Source organism: Nerophis lumbriciformis, linkage group LG03, assembly GCF_033978685.3.
Source record: "Nerophis lumbriciformis linkage group LG03, RoL_Nlum_v2.1, whole genome shotgun sequence".
In the NCBI taxonomy this organism is placed as follows: domain Eukaryota; kingdom Metazoa; phylum Chordata; class Actinopteri; order Syngnathiformes; family Syngnathidae; genus Nerophis; species Nerophis lumbriciformis.
Genome location: NC_084550.2, coordinates 7497992 through 7517614, shown reverse-complemented (window position 1 = coordinate 7517614; position 19623 = coordinate 7497992). Strand labels below are relative to the sequence as shown.

General features: G+C 39.9%; 1 protein-coding gene across 1 annotated transcript; it reads left to right on the top strand.

Moving 5' to 3' along the window:
* Positions 1 to 4121: 4121 nt before the first annotated feature.
* On the top strand, positions 4122 to 13030 carry LOC133578358 (uncharacterized). The gene is made up of 2 exons (XM_061932726.1): positions 4122 to 4396; positions 9463 to 13030. The coding sequence occupies exons 1-2, from the start codon at positions 4297 to 4299 to the stop codon at positions 11157 to 11159; spliced, it is 1797 nt and encodes a 598-aa protein (XP_061788710.1). The 5' UTR covers positions 4122 to 4296; the 3' UTR covers positions 11160 to 13030.
* The last annotated feature ends 6593 nt before the right edge of the window (positions 13031 to 19623 follow it).

Here is a 19623-nt window from a genome sequence, read left to right as displayed (position 1 = left end):
TGAGCTATTGAACTATTCAGGATGCAGACGGTGTGTCCGCATTAAAACCAACAAAACTAAAGACAAGTTTATGTTATTGAGTTGATATATCAAGATGTCACATTGACTATGATTGCAACCTTTGCCAAATAGAACAAAGAATTACCACCCACCTATTTTACCAGTGCACATACAGTAGAAACATTTGAACACACATCCAACAGCTAATTTGCACCAACACCAGATATGTGATCAGCCTCCATGAGAGCGACATCCTCTTTTACTACAATAATCCATCCGCACCTTAATACTTTACCCTTCTGATCCAAAATCTTATAACTCTGGCCAAATGCCACATACACAAAACCAAATGGTCATAAAATAAACCAAAATCACATCATTATAACAATGGTGTCCTCCACCTCAGGGTGGAGAACAGAGTAAAACAACTTGCACTGAGCCTAGTCTATAAAATCCGCTACACCTCCCTGATACCGAAGTACATGTCAAACTACTTCCTTAATTAAAGGGGAACATTATCACAATTTCAGAAGGGTGAAAACCATTAAAAATCAGTTCCCAGTGGCTTATTTGATTTTTCGAAGTTTTATCCCTAAAAAAAGCTTCAAAGTGCCTGATTTTAACCATCGTTATATACACCCGTCCATTTTCCTGTGACGTCACATAGTGATGCCAACACAAACAAACAGCAAGGTATAGCGACATTAGCTCGGATTCAGACTCGGATTTCAGCGGCTTAACACTGTCTGATAAGATAATTACTAACAACTATGAACTAGGTTTACAGCATATGAAATACATTTGGCAACAACATGCACTTTGAGAATGCAGACAGCCCATTTCAGGCGCGCTAAGAACATATATTTTTCCACGATTTCAGCACTCAGGTTAACCATACCTACCGTAAATAGACACAAAATACTGCATTACACAAGACTACACGAATGTACTCGAATGACTGAAAAAATTTTATGTTTTTAAGCTAAATTATTGGTAAACACAGTTTATGTATAATAATTTACGTAAAACAGCGAGTAATGAATAAAGTTTTCATCAATTAATATATTCTGTAGACATACCCTCATCCGCTCTCTTTTCCTGAAAGCTGATCTGTCCAGTTTTGGAGTTGATGTCAGCAGGCCAGGGAAGCTAGGGTCGATATTCTTCTCTTGATCATCTTCGGTGGCATAAGGGACGGTGTGAGCCAAGACATCCAGGGGGTTTAGCTCGCTCGTCTGCGGGAACAAACTGCCGCCATTGCTTGCCGTGCTACCGGGGCCCTTTGTCCCTGAATAGCTCACACACTCCGGCAGATTCAATGGGGGTCTGGCGGCAGATTTCTTTGACTTTATCGTTGGAAATGCATCTGCTTTGAGTGTCGCAGGATATCCACACATTCTTGCCATCTCTGTCGTAGCATAGCTTTCGTCGGTAAAGTGTGCGGAACAAACGACTGACCATTTCGTCGGCTTTCCCCACAGCCTCGTATTTTGAACAAATCTCGTCCAATTTCTTGCCACTTTCGCATTTTTGGGCCACTGGTGCAACTTGAATCCATCCCTGTCCGTGTTGTTACACCCTCCGACAACACACCGACGAAAGTGAGAAAATGGCGGATTGCTTCCCGATGTGACGTCATGTTGTGACGTCATCGCTCCGAGAGCGAATATTAGAAAGGCGTTTAATTCGCCAAAATTCACCCATTGAGAGTTCGGAAATCGGTTAAAAAAATATATGGTCTTTTTTCTGCAACATCAAAGTATATATTGACGCTTACATAGGTCTGGTGATAATGTTCCCCTTTTAACGTAAATGACCGCCATAACTACAACACCAGGGGGAGTTCCACTATCCACGTTAAACCCAGATTCCGATCTAACAAAGGTCTAAACTCATTCTCCTTCTATGCCACATCAATATGGAATGCACTCCCAACAGGTGTAAAAGAAAGTGCATCTCTATCCTCCTTCAAAACCGCACTAAAACAACACCTCCAGGCAACTTCAACCCTAAACTAGCACCCTCCCCCCACCACATCCCACCTCCCCGGATTGTAAATAACCAAATGCAAATAATCAAATGTATTTCTAATGTATATACTTGTTCTTATGCTATCTGAACTCACTATGTTCTCTGCTCGCTGTACATATCCTACCAAGTCAGACCTACACTGTTTCAATGTCCATTTCTCTGATGATGCAATTGTTGATGACTGAAGTGTTGATATCAACCAAACCCTCCACATCCCACCCCCCGGATTGTAAATAATGTAAATAATTCAATGTATATACTCTGATGATTAACTTGTGTGATGACTGCATTATGATGATAGTATATATTTGTACCATGAATTGATTAATGTGGACCCCGACTTAAACAAGTTGAAAAACTTATTGGGGTGTTACCATTTAGTGGTCAATTGTACGGAATATGTACTGAACTGTGCAATCTACTAATAAAAGTTTCAATCAATCAATCAATCAATCAATCAATGGGCATATATACAAACACACTCCCCACCCCCATCCAACGCCCCTCACCACCACCGCTTAATTCCTCTTCGGGGTTATGGACGGCTAGTAGCGCTTAATAGCAGCAGGCCGGCCTCCCGGGCCCCAAATCCCCCCCCCCCCTGTTGCGAGTTGTTGTGATTATATGAAACATGTTTATGTGTGCTATGCTTAATTAGGTTTTTTCCCTTGGACTCAGTCTGGACCCCCTCCCGAGGGTCCAGCCTTAGACTGATATTTTTTACTCTTCCCCCCCTTTCCCGATATCACCTTTTTCCCATCTTTTTCAAGGAGCGCCGTAAGTGGCTGACCCGTTGGCGGTCCCGTCTTGTCATACTTGCCAACCCTCCCGAATTTTCCGGGAGACTCCCGAAATTCAGCGCCTCTCCCGAAAACATCCCGGGACAAATATTCTCCCGAAAATCTCCCGATTTTCAGCCGGACCTGAGTGAGGACAGCCTTTTTTTCACGACGGGAGGACAACAGGGTGACAAGAACTAAATCATCCAGACTAGAGATAAATTGTATTATTATGTTTATCTTACCTAAAAATAAATATATTTATTAATTTAAAAAAAAAACGAAATACATTTTTACTATATTTTGCTAAAAACATCAAAATTAATTGTATTTTTATTTGTATTTTTTCTGACTCCTTATTACATCCAGCCATAGAATTATACATTAAAATAAACATATTTTAAATAATTAATTTTAAATGATCATAATAATTCATTTAAAATGACCATATTTAATTATTAAAATAATTGCTTGTTTATCAACAACTTTAGCATTTTATTCATTACATTTTGAAGCTCTCAGAAGCCAAGTTATGTTATATTCCTTAATATTTATTTATGCAAGTTTGAAGTATCAATTATCTAAACACAGTTTTTTTTTTGCATATTTTCAGGATGTATATATATATATATATATATATATATATATATATATATATATATATATATATATATATATATATATATATATATATATATATATATATATATATATGTATGTATGTATATATGTATGAAATACTTGACTTGGTGAATTCTAGCTGTCAATATACTCCTCCCATCTTAACCACGCCCCCAACCACGCCCCTCGCCCCCCACCTCCCGAAATCGGAGGTGGGGGGCGAGTATGCGTCTTGTCTCCCTTTAACGTATGTCTGCTCTTAGTGGGACTGTGCCGAAAATGACATTTCAGTTAAAGAATGGACAATAATAAAGCATCTTGAATCTTGAATGGTACATGGTAGACCAAAAGCCAGTTAAAATCTGCAACATATACAATAAATAATAGCCAGATACATTAATGCTGATTGTCCTCTGCATTGTTTAATCGGTTGTAGTTAGCTTTATTTTTTCTTTCTTTCTTTATTTTTGTACCATTTCTTGTATTTTTACTTGACTCGTTGCATTATATAAGTACTTCCATTATTTTTTGTGGGTTTGATTTCGGTCTAACTCAATTGTATTTGTCATATGATTTACATTTAATTCAAACCTGCCATTAAAATAAAATTGACAGGAAATGACGTCGTCCTTGCGCATGCGTGGATCGACCGGGTAGTGACGAGGCGAAAAAGCTTTGTGGCAAACAAGATGGCGGACTGAGCGGCGGTAGCTTTCAGTAGAAGTTTAAATTTGGCGATTTAACCGCGACATAGATTAATAGCAAATATAGCAATACATACTTCAAAGACACGTCTTTTCTTAAGCCCACGGAACGGACGTTTGGGTGTAATGCAGTGTTATCTGAAGTGAAGACTTAATAAAACATGAAAGAACACGGCTGTGCTGAAATGGCGTCGGCCGGTAAAACAGAACACATTTCGAGCCAATCATTAACGGATATAACGCTGAAACCTGCAGAAAACGGTGAGTGATTGAATTGATGTTTCCAACAACGCATTTTTTGGAGGCCATCGCAATCCCTGAAAAGTGTGTTGATGCGAAATTCGCCGACCGTTTTGTGCAAGATAAACAAAGAACCGCCATGTTTGTTAGCTGGAAGAAGCTAGCAGCATTGGCTGCTGTGACGCGAGAAATTGGGCCGCCATCTTGAAGTGGTGACGAGGAGCCGGCGAGCAGCCTAAACTGACAGTTGACAGGTAGAAAACAAAGATGGTGTTCAGCGTTTTCCTGCTCTAATGAGCGGAATCTTACTTTTCACAAGTAAGATTTAACATTAACGTACTATTGGTTGTATTTTGTGAAAAGAATAATACCACAGAGTTGAGAGGGAGCAAAGATCTTCAATAGTACTGCAAAAAGTGTGTGTTCAAAAACAAGAACAAAAATGAGGGGTATTTTATTTGAACTAAGCAAAATTATCTGCCAATAGAACAAGAAAATTCGGCTTGTCAAGACTTTCCAAAGCAAGTCAAATTAGCTAACTTTAATGAACCCAAAAATACCTTAAAATAAGTATATTCTCACTAATAACAAGTGCAATTTTCTTGGTAGAAAAAAAGAGACCTTTTTGCTCAATATGTTGAGAAATATTCTTACATTAAGTAAATGCTAGGGTCATTATCTTGACATAATGATATGCGCTCGGCATCATGATTTTTCTTTTCATGCTTGAAGTAAGAAATTATTACTTTAAAAAAGTAGTTTTATACTTGTGAGTGTTGATGACACAGCTTTGCAACAGTTGATATTCTAGTTTCAAGCATGTTTTACTCAATATAGGTCATCAAATCTCGGCAACAAGCTGTAATATCTTACTGAGATCATTTAGGACCAAAACCCTTAAAACAAGTAAAACACTCTAACATAAAATCTGCTTAGTGAGAAGAATTATCTTATCAGACAGAAAATAAGCAAATATCACCCTTATTTGAGATATTTCATCTTACTTAGATTTCAGTTTTTGCAGTATGACCATAATAGAATTGCTTGTCAATGAAATTAATTACATTTAAAAATGTCATACTTGAATAACATAAAGTTGAAAGAAGTGATTGTGACACCTAAAACAAAATTCACCAGCCGCCACTGATTATGATGCATTCCCATTTTAAGCAAAGTATAAGACAATACTTTCTTAATTGTAACCAGGAATAAGTCTTCAAGTAACAATATTCAAAGCTACGATTTGATAACAAATAGATTATTGATGCATCTCTAATTTGTGTATATTGGTGCAGTTTTACATTTCTTTTCGTTTCACTAAATAAGCGTTTATCACTTGTAACTTTAAAAAAACTATTTATTCGGTATAACAAGCAGTTAAATTAATTTCCACATTTATTATGGGGACGGCGTGGCGCAGTGGAAGAGTGGCCGTGCGCGACCCGAGAGTCCCTGGTTCAATCCCCACCTAGTACCAACCTCGTCATGTCCGTTGTGTCCTGAGCAAGACACTTCACCCTTGCTCCTGATGGGTGCTGGTAGCGCCTTGCATGGCAGCTCCCTCCATCAGTGTGTGAATGTGTGTGTGAATGGGTAAATGTGGAAGTAGTGTCAAAGCGCTTTGAGTACCTTGAAGGTAGAAAAGCGCTATACAAGTACAACCCATTTATCATTTATTTATCATTTATTAAATTAATGAAAATGTGTGCAAAACTGGTCGGATCTCTCAGTGAGGTGGCTCGCTGCAGTCAGCCACGTTTTAGAACTGTCTGCGTTACTTTATTTACAATAAAGAAATCAACGATGGATTATTGACGTTTACTAATCGATTATTTTAACACAGGTTAAAAAAAGGTGACGCAAACCAGTTGAATGTCAAAGTTGATCAACGTCTCGTTTGATGGCCACAACCTTCTAGTGATTAATAATTTTGAATTAGCTAACCGCAGGCAGGCGGGCCACAACTTTACTTGTCCCAGTCATATTAACATTGATCCATCATTCTGACAAGCCACTAAATGAATGGCTATTTAACACCATACACATGTACAGGGATCATACTTGCCAACCCTCCCGAATTTTCCGGGAGACTCCCGAAATTCAGCGCCTCTCCCGAAAACCTCCCGGGACAAATATTCTCCCGAAAATCACCCGATTTTCAGCCGGAACTGGAGGCCACGCCCCCTCCAGCTCCATGCAGACCTGAGTGAGGACAGCCTTTTTTCACGATGGGAGGACAACAGGGTGACAAGAACTAAATCATCCAGACTAGAGATAAATTGTATTATTATGTTTATCTTACCTAAAAATAAATATATTTATTAATTAAAAAAATAAAAATAAATAAATGTTTACTATATTTTGCTAAAAACATCAAAATTAATTGTATTTTTATTTTTTTATTTTTTCTGACTCCTTATTACATCCAGCCATATAATTATACATTAAAATAAACATATTTGAAATAATTAATTTTAAATTATCATAATAATTCATTTAAAATGACCATATTTAATTATTAAAACAACTGCTTGTTTATCAACAACATTAGCATTTTATTCATTACATTTTGAAGCTCTCAGAAGCCAAGTTATGTTATATTCCTTAATATTTATTTATGCAAGTTTGAAGTATCAATTATCCAAACAGTTTTGTTTGCATATTTTCAGGATGTATATATATATATATATATATATATATTATATTATTATTATTGGCGCAGTGGGAGAATGGCCGTGCGCGACCCGAGGGTCCCTGGTTCAATCCCCACCTAGTACCAACCTCGTCATGTCCGTTGTGTCCTGAGCAAGACACTTCACCCTTGCTCCTGATGGGTGCTGGTTAGCGCCTTGCATGGCAGCTCCCTCCATCAGTGTGTGAATGTGTGTGTGAATGGGTAAATGTGGAAGTAGTGTCAAAGCGCTTTGAGTACCTTGAAGGTAGAAAAGCGCTATACAAGTACAACCCATTTATTTATTTATTTATTTATATATATATATATATATGTATGAAATACTTGACTTGGTGAATTCTAGCTGTCAATATACTCCTCCCCTCTTAACCATGCCCCCAACCACGCCCGGCCCCACCCCCGACCACGCCCCCCCACCTCCCGAAATCGGAGGTCTCAAGGTTGGCAAGTATGACAGGGATTCTCAGACTGTGGTATGGGTACTGTTAGAATAATTGTTTGTAAGTTATCACAAAAAACTTTGTGTTGAAATGAGTTCCAGGCAAAAAGACAAACGGCTGTCTTTGAAACCAACCAAGAGGAAGGCTCGTAAAACTCCACTGTGACTTCAAAGCGGACAGATGGCAGGATCTGCCCAATTTCCAGACAAACTCTTTTTTAAAGTATTTTACGAACCCTTTTTGAACTATTTTATGGAACTCTTTTTGAACTATTTTACGACCTCTTCTTTTGAACAGTTCGGTAACCAAAGGCAACGCTGTTTACGACCCACTTCCCTCTGGAAGCAGCTGTGGTCAGGTAGGGGGAGAAAGTCAAATAAAGGAAGAAAGTCAAATAAAGGAGGGGGGGTGCGATCTTTTGGCAGAGCGTGGGTGACACTGTAAGAGGTTACAGGTCGACACTTTTTCTCAATTTTGAGTCCAAATTGAATTCTGCCTCTGTTTGATTCTTTGCCTCTTGTCTTGTTTAAAGGGGAACATTATCACCAGACCTATGTAAGCGTCAATATATACCTTGATGTTGCAGAAAAAAGACCATATATTTTTTTAACCGATTTCCGAACTCTAAATGGGTGAATTTTGGCGAATTAAACGCCTTTCTATTATTCGCTCTCGTGTGACGTCACATCGGGAAGCAATCCGCCATTTTCTCAAACACATTACAAACACCGAGTCAAATCAGCTCTGTTATTTTCCGTTTTTTCGACTGTTTTCCATATCTTGGAGACATCATGCCTCGTCGGTGTGTTGTCGGAGGGTGTAACAACACGAACAGGGACGGATTCAAGTTGCACCAGTGGCCCAAAGATGCGAAAGTGGCAAGAAATTGGACGTTTGTTCCGCACACTTTACCGATGAAAGCTATGCTATGACAGAGATGGCAAGAATGTGTGGATATCCTGCGACACTCAAAGCAGATGCATTTCCAACGATAAAGTCAAAGAAATCTGCCGCCAGACCCCCAGGAAAAGAGTGCGGATGAGGGTATGTCTACAGAATATATTAATTGATGAAAACTGGGCTGTCTGCACTCTCAAAGTGCATGTTGTTGCCAAATGTATTTCATATGCTGTAAACCTAGTTCATAGTTGTTAGTTTCCTTTAATGCCAAACAAACACATACCAATCGTTGGTTAGAAGGCGATCGCCGAATTCGTCCTCACTTTCTCCCGTGTCGCTGGCTGTCGTGTCGTTTTCGTCGGTTTCGCTTGCATACGGTTCAAACCGATATGGCTCAATAGCTTCAGTTTCTTCTTCAATTTCGTTTTCGCTACCTGCCTCCACACTACAACCATCCGTTTCCATACATGCGTAATCTGTTGAATCGCTTAAGTCGCTGAAATCCGAGTCTGAATCCGAGCTAATGTCGCTATAACTTGCTGTTCTATCCGCCATGTTTGTTTGTATCGGCATCACTATGTGACGTCACAGGAAAATGGACGGGTGTATATAACGATGGTTAAAATCAGGCACTTTGAAGCTTTTTTTAGGGATATTGCGTGATGGGTAAAATTTTGAAAAAAACTTCGAAAAATAAAATAAGCCACTGGGAACTGATTTTTAATGGTTTTAACCCTTCTGAAATTGTGATAATGTTCCCCTTTAATAGATGTCATCAGTGTTTGAACCTGGCAGTACCACGAGTGGTACGCAGGCTCAATTTAGCGGCACGCCAAAGATTTGATTAATTATTTAAATACAGTGTTTTAATGTTGGTTATTATGCTGATACTTGGAGAGCCGAGTATTTTTTGAGGTGGTACTTGGAAAAAGTTTGAGAACCACAGACATAGAAAAAAGTGTGTTTCAAGTTCAAGAAGATTTCATGGATCATGTTGCGAGTTCAAGAAGTTTTCATGGATCATGTCTGAGCTTAAGTGTGTTTGTGTCCCATAGGTGTCCATCAGCTGATTGGTCATTCAGAAGAAATTCCCCCTTCGCCACAGCCCACGTGCATCATTGTGAAGAAAGAGGCTCCACAACCCCACCACTTTAAAGACGAAGTGGAGGAATTCTTGATCACACGGGAGGGAAAGGGTCTTGTAGGGCCAGTGCACGCTGATTTGACCAAATTGCCACTGACTGGTGTTTCTCTGAAGACCGAAGACCATAAAGAGAAACCACTTGAGACCTTACCTAGGTCTCCCACAGACATCCAGCAGCTTATTGGTCCTTCAGAAGAATTTCCCCCTCACGGGGGGAGCTCTTCTTTGAAGCAGGAGGCTCCACAGCTCCCCTATGTCAAAGAGGAAGAGGAAGAGGAAGACATTTGGAACACTCGGGAGAGAGAATGTCTTCCAGGTCCACAGGAGGAGGCTGATCTCACTAAGTTGCCACTGACTGTGAAGATTGAAGATGATGAAGAGGAACCTCCAGAAGACAACCTGTTAGCTCCACTATCCGATAGTGAGGCTGAAGACGGGTCTGAAGAACCTTTGAGCAGCGATACAGACTGTGAAGGTGACACTGACAACAAAAACGCTCATTGCTCTGAAGAGACGAGAGCTAATAAACGTTTCAGCTGCCCATTTTGTACTAAAAGGTTTTTTACTACACCAGGTTTGACTCGGCACATGATGAAACACACTGGAGAAAAACCATTTCGTTGTTCGGTTTGCGGTAAAAGGTTTTTTCAAAAGAACCATTTGACTCAACATATAAGAACACACACTGGAGAAAAACCGTTTAATTGTTCAGCTTGTGGCAAAAGCTTTTCTCACAAGAGCAATTTGACTGTACACATGCAAACACACACAGGAGATAAACCGTTTAGTTGTTCCGTTTGTGATAAAAGCTTTTCTCAAAAGATACATATGACTGAGCACATGAGAACCCACACAAAGGAAAAAGCCACTTGCTTAGTTTGTGGTAAAAGCTGTACTCAAAAGTGCAAATTGACTCAACATATGAAATTGCACACTGGCGAAAGATTTATTTGTTCAGTGTGTGGTAAAAACTGTTTATCTAGAGTAAGTTTGACTCGTCACACATTAAAGCACACCATGGAAAAAACGTTAAGTTGTTCAGATTGTGGTAAAAGATACTTTTATAAAAAACACTTGGCAAGACATATTAGAACACACACTGGAGAAAAACCATTCTGCTGTTCAGTTTGCGGTAAAAGCTATACCCAAAATACTAATTTGACTTACCACATGAGAACGCACACATTAGAAAAACCATTCAGCTGTTCAGTTTGTGGTAAAAGTTATTCTCAAAGGAGCAATTTGACTTATCACATGAAAACACACACTGGCGAAAAAACTCATAATTGTTCAGTTTGTGTCAAAAGATTTCCAACGAAATACCTGTTGGAATGTCACATGAGAACGCACACAGGAGAAAAACCCTACAGTTGCTCAGCTTGCTTGAAAAGATTTACTCAAAAGTCGAGTGTCCGACTACACATGAGAATCCATACGGGAGAAAAACCATTTATTTGCCCAGTTTGTGGTAAAGGATTTACACAGAAGGCAACTATGGTAACTCATGCAAACGTACACAGAAGAGAAACTAAAAGTGTAATTATGCACATGCCGACACACTCCGGTAAAAACCAACCTTCAATCATTGAATCAATCAATAGCCCTTAATCACAAAGGTCACAAAGGGCTAAAAGTGATGGTCAGAATCATTATATGGAAAACAAGGGAGCATTTTATGCACACATGACAATAATCCTTTTAATGTTCAAATGGACGTTGACACAACTGAGAATAATTAATTCCTGTTTAGTGTACGTTAAAAATGGTCAAATTATAGAAGTGTAATGTCACATGTGAGAAGTACCGTATTTTCCGCACCATAAGGCGCCCTGGGTTATAAGCCGCGCCTTCAATGAACGGCATATTTCAAAACTTTGTCCACCTATAAGCCGCCCCGTGTTATAAGCCGCATCTAACTGCGCTAAAGGAATGTCAAAAAAACAGTCAGATAGGTCAGTCAAACTTTAATAATATATTAAAAACCAGCGTGATGTGGGCGCGCATGGAGTCGTATATCAACATGGACGGAGCTGCGTGAAAAAAGCCACCCGGCCTCTTCGCGTAAACTTACCTTATCCACTCGCTCATCTTTTCTTCATCCATCCATCCCTTCGAGTTAGCTTTTATGATGACGCCGGCTGGAAAGGTCTCTTTTGGCAAGGTCTTCCTTTTGAATATCACCATGGGTGGAAGTTTCTGGCCATTAGCATGGCAAGCTAGAACCACAGTGAAGGATGACTTCTCATTCCCTGTGGTGCGAATATTCACCGTACGTGCTCCCGTTGTATCCACAGTGCGGTTCACAGGAATATCAAAAGTCAGTGGAACCTCGTCCATGTTGATAATGTTCTCTGGCCGGATCTTTTTTTCAGCTATCTTGTTTTTACAATATGCACGGAAAGTAGCCAGCTTTTCTTGAAAGTCTTTAGGCAGTTGCTGTGAAATAGTAGTCCGTGTGCGGATGGAGAGATTGCGTCTTTTCATGAACCGGATCCCTGTCGCTTAGTAGGAGCCATTTTGTGGTCTTTACAGATGTAAACACACAAAGGAAATGAAACGTAATATCCGCGCGCTTCTTCTTCTTCTTCTACGCGGGCGGGTGGTTGCTTACAGTAGAAGAAGAAGCGCTTCCTGTTCTATGGGGGCGGGTGCTTACCTTGGCGGTTGCTTGCGTAGAAGAAGAAGCACTTCCTCTTCTACGGGGAAAAAAGATGGCGGCTGTTTACCGTAGTTGCGAGACCGTAACTTTATGAAAATTAATCTTAATATTAATCCATATATAAAGCGCACCGGGTTATAAGCCGCACTGTCAGCTTTTGAGTAAATTTGTGGTTTTTAGGTGCGGCTAATAGTGCGGAAAATACGGTAACCAAAAATTGATGATCTGTGTGTGAAAGCAAATTCTCTCATGAGTTCCGAGGTTAGTGTGGCGCTCAGAACAGCAGTTACACAACTTTTGATTGTTTCGAACAACATGTATGGTGGAATTTGTTCACCTCCCCTTTGATATGTGTATATTCATGATCATGAACTGGTATTTGTGTTGTGAGAATGTTGCGTAACGGGGTTGTACATTTTCACAAGTGCAAGTTCAAGGTATCCTCAATGTTCAACTACAATAAATACATGAGATGTGCCCTGTGACAAACATAAGATAAAGGAGACAGCGACTATGTGGGACACAATACTTTTTTATTACTATTTGTTTGTAAATATGACGTGTCGCAACCTCCTGCTATAACATGTTTATGATACTTACCCAAAAATGCCTAATTTCAGCAAATACAATTGTATAACAATCGAGCTAAAAATAATTAGCAATCTTTTTAAGGCCCCAGTGTTTGATGTAAGGATGACTTGGTTAGTTCAGTAAATAGCTCCATTTTGTAACGGAGCAATGACATAATGCCTAACTATGTATGGGCAGAATGTGTGTTGAAGCAGATGACTTCTTTGTCAATGAACTTAAAATAAACTGAAACATATTCAATCATGTGTTTGATTTTTCTATTCTTCAAACATTTGAACAGTTCTTTTTTAAAATTCATTAGTGGGAGGGCAAAATGGGACACAATTAAATACATTTCTTCAATTACTCCACTTGAAATGCTACATGCTCTAGGTCAGGGGTCGGCAACCCAAAAAGTTGAAAGAGCAATGCTGGACCAAAAATACAAAAAACAAATCTGTCTGGAGCCGCAACAAATTAAAAGTCTTATTTAAGTGTTATAATGAAGGCAACACATGATGTAAGTGGCTAATTAGCTATATTAGCCTACTATCAAAAATGATTATGTGTCGCAGGCTGACGCAAATCTTCGTTGACAGAAATGTTGAAATGTAATATTTATAATGCACTTTTTTACAACATTGGAAAACATTAGTAAAACTTTCTCAGAGGGTTAGATAACTCCTGGAAATGACTGTCTTAACATGGCCAAAGGTATAGAAGTGTGTGTCCAAGTTAAAGTTCATACTTGCCAACCTTGAGACCTCCGATTTCGGGAGGTGGGGGGGCGTGGTCGGGGGTGGGGTCGGGCGTGGTTAAGAGGGGAGGAGTATATTGACAGCTAGAATTCACCAAGTCAAGTATTTAATTCATATATACAGGTAAAAGCCAGTAAATTAGAATATTTTGAAAAACTTGATTTATTTCAGTAATTGCATTCAAAAGGTGTAACTTGTACATTATATTTATTCATTGCACACAGACTGATGCATTCAAATGTTTATTTCATTTAATTTTGATGATTTGAAGTGGCAACAAATGAAAATCCAAAATTCCGTGTGTCACAAAATTAGAATATTACTTAAGGCTAATACAAAAAAGGGATTTTTAGAAATGTTGGCCAACTGAAAAGTATGAAAATGAAAAATATGAGCATGTACAATACTCAATACTTGGTTGGAGCTCCTTTTGCCTCAATTACTGCGTTAATGCGGCGTGGCATGGAGTCGATGAGTTTCTGGCACTGCTCAGGTGTTATGAGAGCCCAGGTTGCTCTGATAGTGGCCTTCAACTCTTCTGCGTTTTTGGGTCTGGCATTCTGCATCTTCCTTTTCACAATACCCCACAGATTTTCTATGGGGCTAAGGTCAGGGGAGTTGGCGGGCCAATTTAGAACAGAAATACCATGGTCCGTAAACCAGGCACGGGTAGATTTTGCGCTGTGTGCAGGCGCCAAGTCCTGTTGGAACTTGAAATCTCCATCTCCATAGAGCAGGTCAGCAGCAGAAGCATGAAGTGCTCTAAAACTTGCTGGTAGACGGCTGCGTTGACCCTGGATCTCAGGAAACAGAGTGGACCGACACCAGCAGATGACATGGCACCCCAAACCATCACTGATGGTGGAAACTTTACACTAGACTTCAGGCAACGTGGATCCTGTGCCTCTCCTGTCTTCCTCCAGACTCTGGGACCTCGATTTCCAAAGGAAATGGAAAATTTGCTTTCGTCAGAAAACATGACTTTGGACCACTCAGCAGCAGTCCAGCTCTTTTTTTCCTTAGCCCAGGTGAGACGCTTTTCGCGCTGTTTCTTGGTCAACAGTGGCTTGACACGAGGTATGCGGCAGTTGAAACCCATGTCTTTCAAGCGTCTCTTGGTGGTGGATCTTGAAGCACTGACTCCAGCAGCTGTCCACTCCTTCTGAATCTCCCCCACATTTTTGAATGGGTTTTTTTTCACAATCTTGACCAGGGCGCGGTGATCTTTATCGCTTGTACACTTTTTCTGACCACAGTTTTTCCTTCCCTTTGCCTCTCCATTAATGTGTTTGGACACAGAGCTCTGAGAACAGCCAGCCTCTTCAGCAATAACCTTTTGTGTCTTTCCCTCCTTGTGCAATGTGTCGATGGTTGCCTTTTGGACAGCTGTCAAATCTGAAGTCTTCCCCATGTTTGTGTAGGCTTCAGAACTGGACTGAGAGACCATTTAAAGCCCTTTGCAGGTGTTTTGAGTTAATCAGCTGATTAGTTTGTGGCACCAGGTGTCTTCAAAATTTAACCCTTACACAATATTCTAATTTTGTGACACACGGAATTTTGGATTTTCATTTGTTGCCACTTCAAATCATCAAAATTAAATGAAATAAACATTTGAATGCATCAGTCTGTGTGCAATGAATAAATATAATGTACAAGTTACACCTTTTGAATGCAATTACTGAAATAAATCAAGTTTTTCAAAATATTCTAATTTACTGGCTTTTACCTGTATGTTGCAGCAGCAGCAGAGAGTTTATTCTGTCTTGACACTTTGTATTGATATTTTGTATTACATTCTTCCCTTAAATGATCATGTTTACAGTGATTATTTTATATGTATTTTGTATGTATGTCGCTTTGGATAAAAGCGTCTGCCAAATATACTTAAACATAAACATATATAAACACCTGAAAGTCTTTATATCAGCTAAAACCATCAATCTGTTTCACTGGATTCAGAATAAAACCAAATTATGTCTTACCCATCAATGTTAGTATTTGAATATTGTTACTTGAAGACTTATTCCTGGTTACAATTATACTGTTAAGAAAGTATTGTCTTATACTTATTGCCTGAAATGAGAATGCATCGTAAGTGTCAGGATTTGTAGGTGCCGAACCCCAAGATGCAGAGAAGGCGGAAGGCATTGTGCAAGAAAACATGATTTAATTAAACACTAAGGCAAAACAACAAACAAAAGGGTAATAACAAAAGGCGCGCACAAGGCGAAGAACAAACTTGGTTATGAACTAAAATAGCACAGAGGCTAACTTTGGACAAGAAACAAAACACTTACTGTGACACGAAGGAACTAGGACATGAGCAGAGTGAAACAAAGGTAGACAGAGCTACATCGACAAGTATTAAGACAGGTAGTAATGACAATGACAACGACAATAATCCAGCACTGACTGGAGGGGAAGGCAGGTTTAAATAGCAGCTGGCTGATTGACACCAGGTGTGGCCAGGTGCCAATCAGCCACAGCTGAGGGGAAGCAGCACTCAGGGAGACAATCAGGAATAGAAGACAAAATAAAAAGCGCTGACAGAAAACTAAGACAAACGCAGAGGAAAAACTAAAACACAGTCAAACTGTCAGGGACAAGCCTGACAATAAGGGGGTCATCCTCCCCCAGAAGATGTCTTTGTGTTTTTCACATACAAATATTGAAGATCTTTGCTCCTTCTCAACTCTGTGCTAATATTCTTTTCACAAAACACAACCGATAGTACGTTAATGTTAAATCTTACTTGTGAAAAGTAAACCCCCCGATTCCTATTTTCAACAGTGCGCTCATTTGAGCAGGAAAACGCTGAACACCATCTTTGTTTTCTACCTGTCAATTGTCAGTTTAGGCTGCTCGCCGGCTCCTCGTCACCACTTCAAGATGGCGGCCCAATTTCTCGCGTCACAGCAGCCAAGAACACGCCCTCGATCATTCTACACTTTTGGCAGCTTGCTCAAATGGATCAATTCCAGCAGTTTGAGCTATTATTTAAGGTGGCGAGCCTTTGGAACAGGGTCCAATTTGTTTAAATAAAGTCCAGACATTTTTTGTCTTTCGTACGATCCATTTGAATCAAGTGGGTTGCTCTCTCTGTCACAACCATGTAAATGTAACAAACAGTTAAAGGGGAACATTATCACCAGACCTATGTAAGCGTCAATATATACCTTGATGTTGCAGAAAAAAGACCATATTTTTGTTAACCGATTTTCGAACTCTAAATGGGTGAATTTTGGCGAATTAAACGCCTTTCTATTATTCGCTCTCGGAGCGATGACTTCACAACGTGACGTCACATCGGGACGCAATCCGCCATTTTCTCAAACACATTACAAACACCGAGTCAAATCAGCTCTGTTATTTTCCGTTTTTTCGACTGTTTTCCGTACCTTGGAGACATCATGCCTCATCGGTGTGTTGTCGGAGGGTGTAACAACACAAACAGGGACGGATTCAAGTTGCACCAGTGGCCCAAAGATGCGAAAGTGGCAAGAAATTGGACGTTTGTTCCGCACACTTTACCAACGAAAGCTATGCTACGACAGAGATGGCAAGAATGTGTGGATATCCTGCGACACTCAAAGCAGATGCATTTCCAACGATAAAGTCAAAGAAATCTGCCGCCAGACCCCCATTGAATCTGCCGGAGTGTGTGAGCAATTCAGGGACAAAGGACCTCGTTAGCACGGCAAGCAATGGCGGCAGTTTGTTCCCGCAGACGAGCGAGCTAAACCCCCTGGATGTCTTGGCTCACACCGTTCCTTATGCAACCAAAGATGATCAAGAGAAGAATATCGACCCTAGCTTCCCTGGCCTGCTGACATGAGGGTATGTCTACAGAATATATTAATTGATGAAAATTGGGCTGTCTGCACTCTCAAAGTGCATGTTGTTGCCAAATGTATTTCATATGCTGTAAACCTAGTTCATAGTTGTTAGTTTCCTTTAATGCCAAACAAACACATACCAATCGTTGGTTAGAAGGCGATCGCTGAATTTGTCCTCGCTTTCTCCCGTGTCGCTGGCTGTCGTGTCGTTTTCGTCGGTTTCGCTTGCATACGGTTCAAACCGATATGGCTCAATAGCTTCAGTTTCTTCTTCAATTTCGTTTTCGCTACCTGCCTCCACACTACAACCATCCGTTTCAATACATGCGTAATCTGTTGAATCGCTTAAGCCGCTGAAATCCGATTCTGAATCCGAGTTAATGTCGCTATAGCTTGCTGTTCACTATGTGACGTCACAGGAAAATGGACGGGTGTATATAACGATGGTTAAAATCAGGCACTTTGAAGCTTTTTTTAGGGATATTGCGTGATGGGTTAAATTTTGAAAAAAACTTCGAAAAATAAAATAAGCCACTGGGAACTGATTTTTAATGGTTTTAACCCTTCTGAAATTGTGATAATGTTCCCCTTTAATGTTAAATCTTACTTGTGAAAAGTAATCCCCCCGATTCCTATTTTCAACAGTGCGCTCATTTGAGCAGGAAAACGCTGAACACCATCTTTGTTTTCTACCTGTCAACTGTCAGTTTAGGCTGCTCGCCGGCTCCTCGTCACCACTTCAAGATGGCGGCCCAATTTCTCGCGTCACAGCAGCCAAGAACACGCCCTCGATCATTCTACACTTTTGGCAGCTTGCTTAAATGGATCAATTCCAGCAGTTTGAGCTATTATTTAAGGTGGCGAGCCTTTGGAACAGGGTCTAATTTGTTTCGATAAAGTCCAGACATTTTTTTGTCTTTCGTACGATCCATTTGAATCCAGTGGGTTGCTCTCTCTGTCACAACCATGTAAAAGTAACAAACAGTTAAGGCATACTTGCCAACCTTGAGACCTCCGATTTCGGGAGGTGGGGGCATGGTCGGGGGTGGTGCGTGGCGTGGTTGGGGACGTGGTTAAGAGGGGAGGAGTATATTGACAGCTAGAATTCACCAAGTCAAGTATTTCATATATATATATATATATATATATATATATATATATAGGCCCTGCGATGAGGTGGCGACTTGTCCAGGGTGTACCCCGCCTTCCGCCCGATTGTAGCTGAGATAGGCTCCAGCGCCCCCCGCGACCCCAAAAGGGAATAAGCGGTAGAAAATGGATGGATGGATGGATATATATATAAAATCTACATCCTGAAAATATGCAAACAAAACTGTGTTCAGATAAATAATTGATACTTCAAACTTGCATAAATAAATATTAAGGAATATAACATAACTTGGCTTCTGAGAGTTTCAAAATGTAATGAATAAAATGCTAAAGTTGTTGATAAACAAGCAATTATTTTAATAATTAAATATGGTCATTTTAAATGAATTATTATGATAATTTAAAATCAATTATTTCAAATATGTTTATTTTAATGTATAATTCTATGGCTGGATGTAATAAGGAGTCACAAAAAAATACAAATAAAAATACAATTTATTTTGATGTTTTTAAGCAAAATATAGTAAAAATGTATTTAGTTTTTTTTTTTAAATGAATAAATATATTTATTTTTAGGTAAAATAAACATAATACAATTTATCTCTAGTCTGGATGATTTAGTTCTTGTCACCCTGTTGTCCTCCCGTCATGAACAAAGGCTGTCCTCACTCAGGTCCGCATGGAGCTGGAGGGGGCGTGGCTTCCAGCTCCGGCTGAAAATCGGGAGATTTTCGGGAGAATATTTGTCCCAGGAGGATTTCGGGAGAGGCGCTGAATTTCGGGAGTCTCCCGGAAAATTCGAGAGGGTTGGCAAGTATGAGTTAAGGGTGTCCCAAGTTACCGGAGAGTGTGAGGCAAGGAGGAGTTTTGTCCCTCCAGAGTTGCCGTAGGGCTGTGACGTAAGATGTCTATGAAGGTGGGTTGTTGAATAAGGTGTGTGAAGATACATTTTTTTTTTTTTTTGGGTGTGAAGATAACATTAAAAAAGTGGTGGCGACCAGACCTGTTCTCATGACTCCAATTTATTATTTTATTAGATAGGTACACCGAATATGCGAACCCAGGATCCTCGGCTACATAAACAACAACTTTGTCCCGCAACAATGGCTACCCAGCCCCCACAATGCATTGCGAAATCA

Coding starts and splice junctions, on each gene's coding strand:
- LOC133578358 (XM_061932726.1), top strand. CDS start 4,297: ATGAAAGAACACGGCTGTGCTGAAATGGCGTCGGCCGGTAAAACAGAA. Junction 4,397..9,462: donor GCTGAAACCTGCAGAAAACG/GTGAGTGATTGA, acceptor TGTGTCCCATAG/GTGTCCATCAGCTGATTGGT.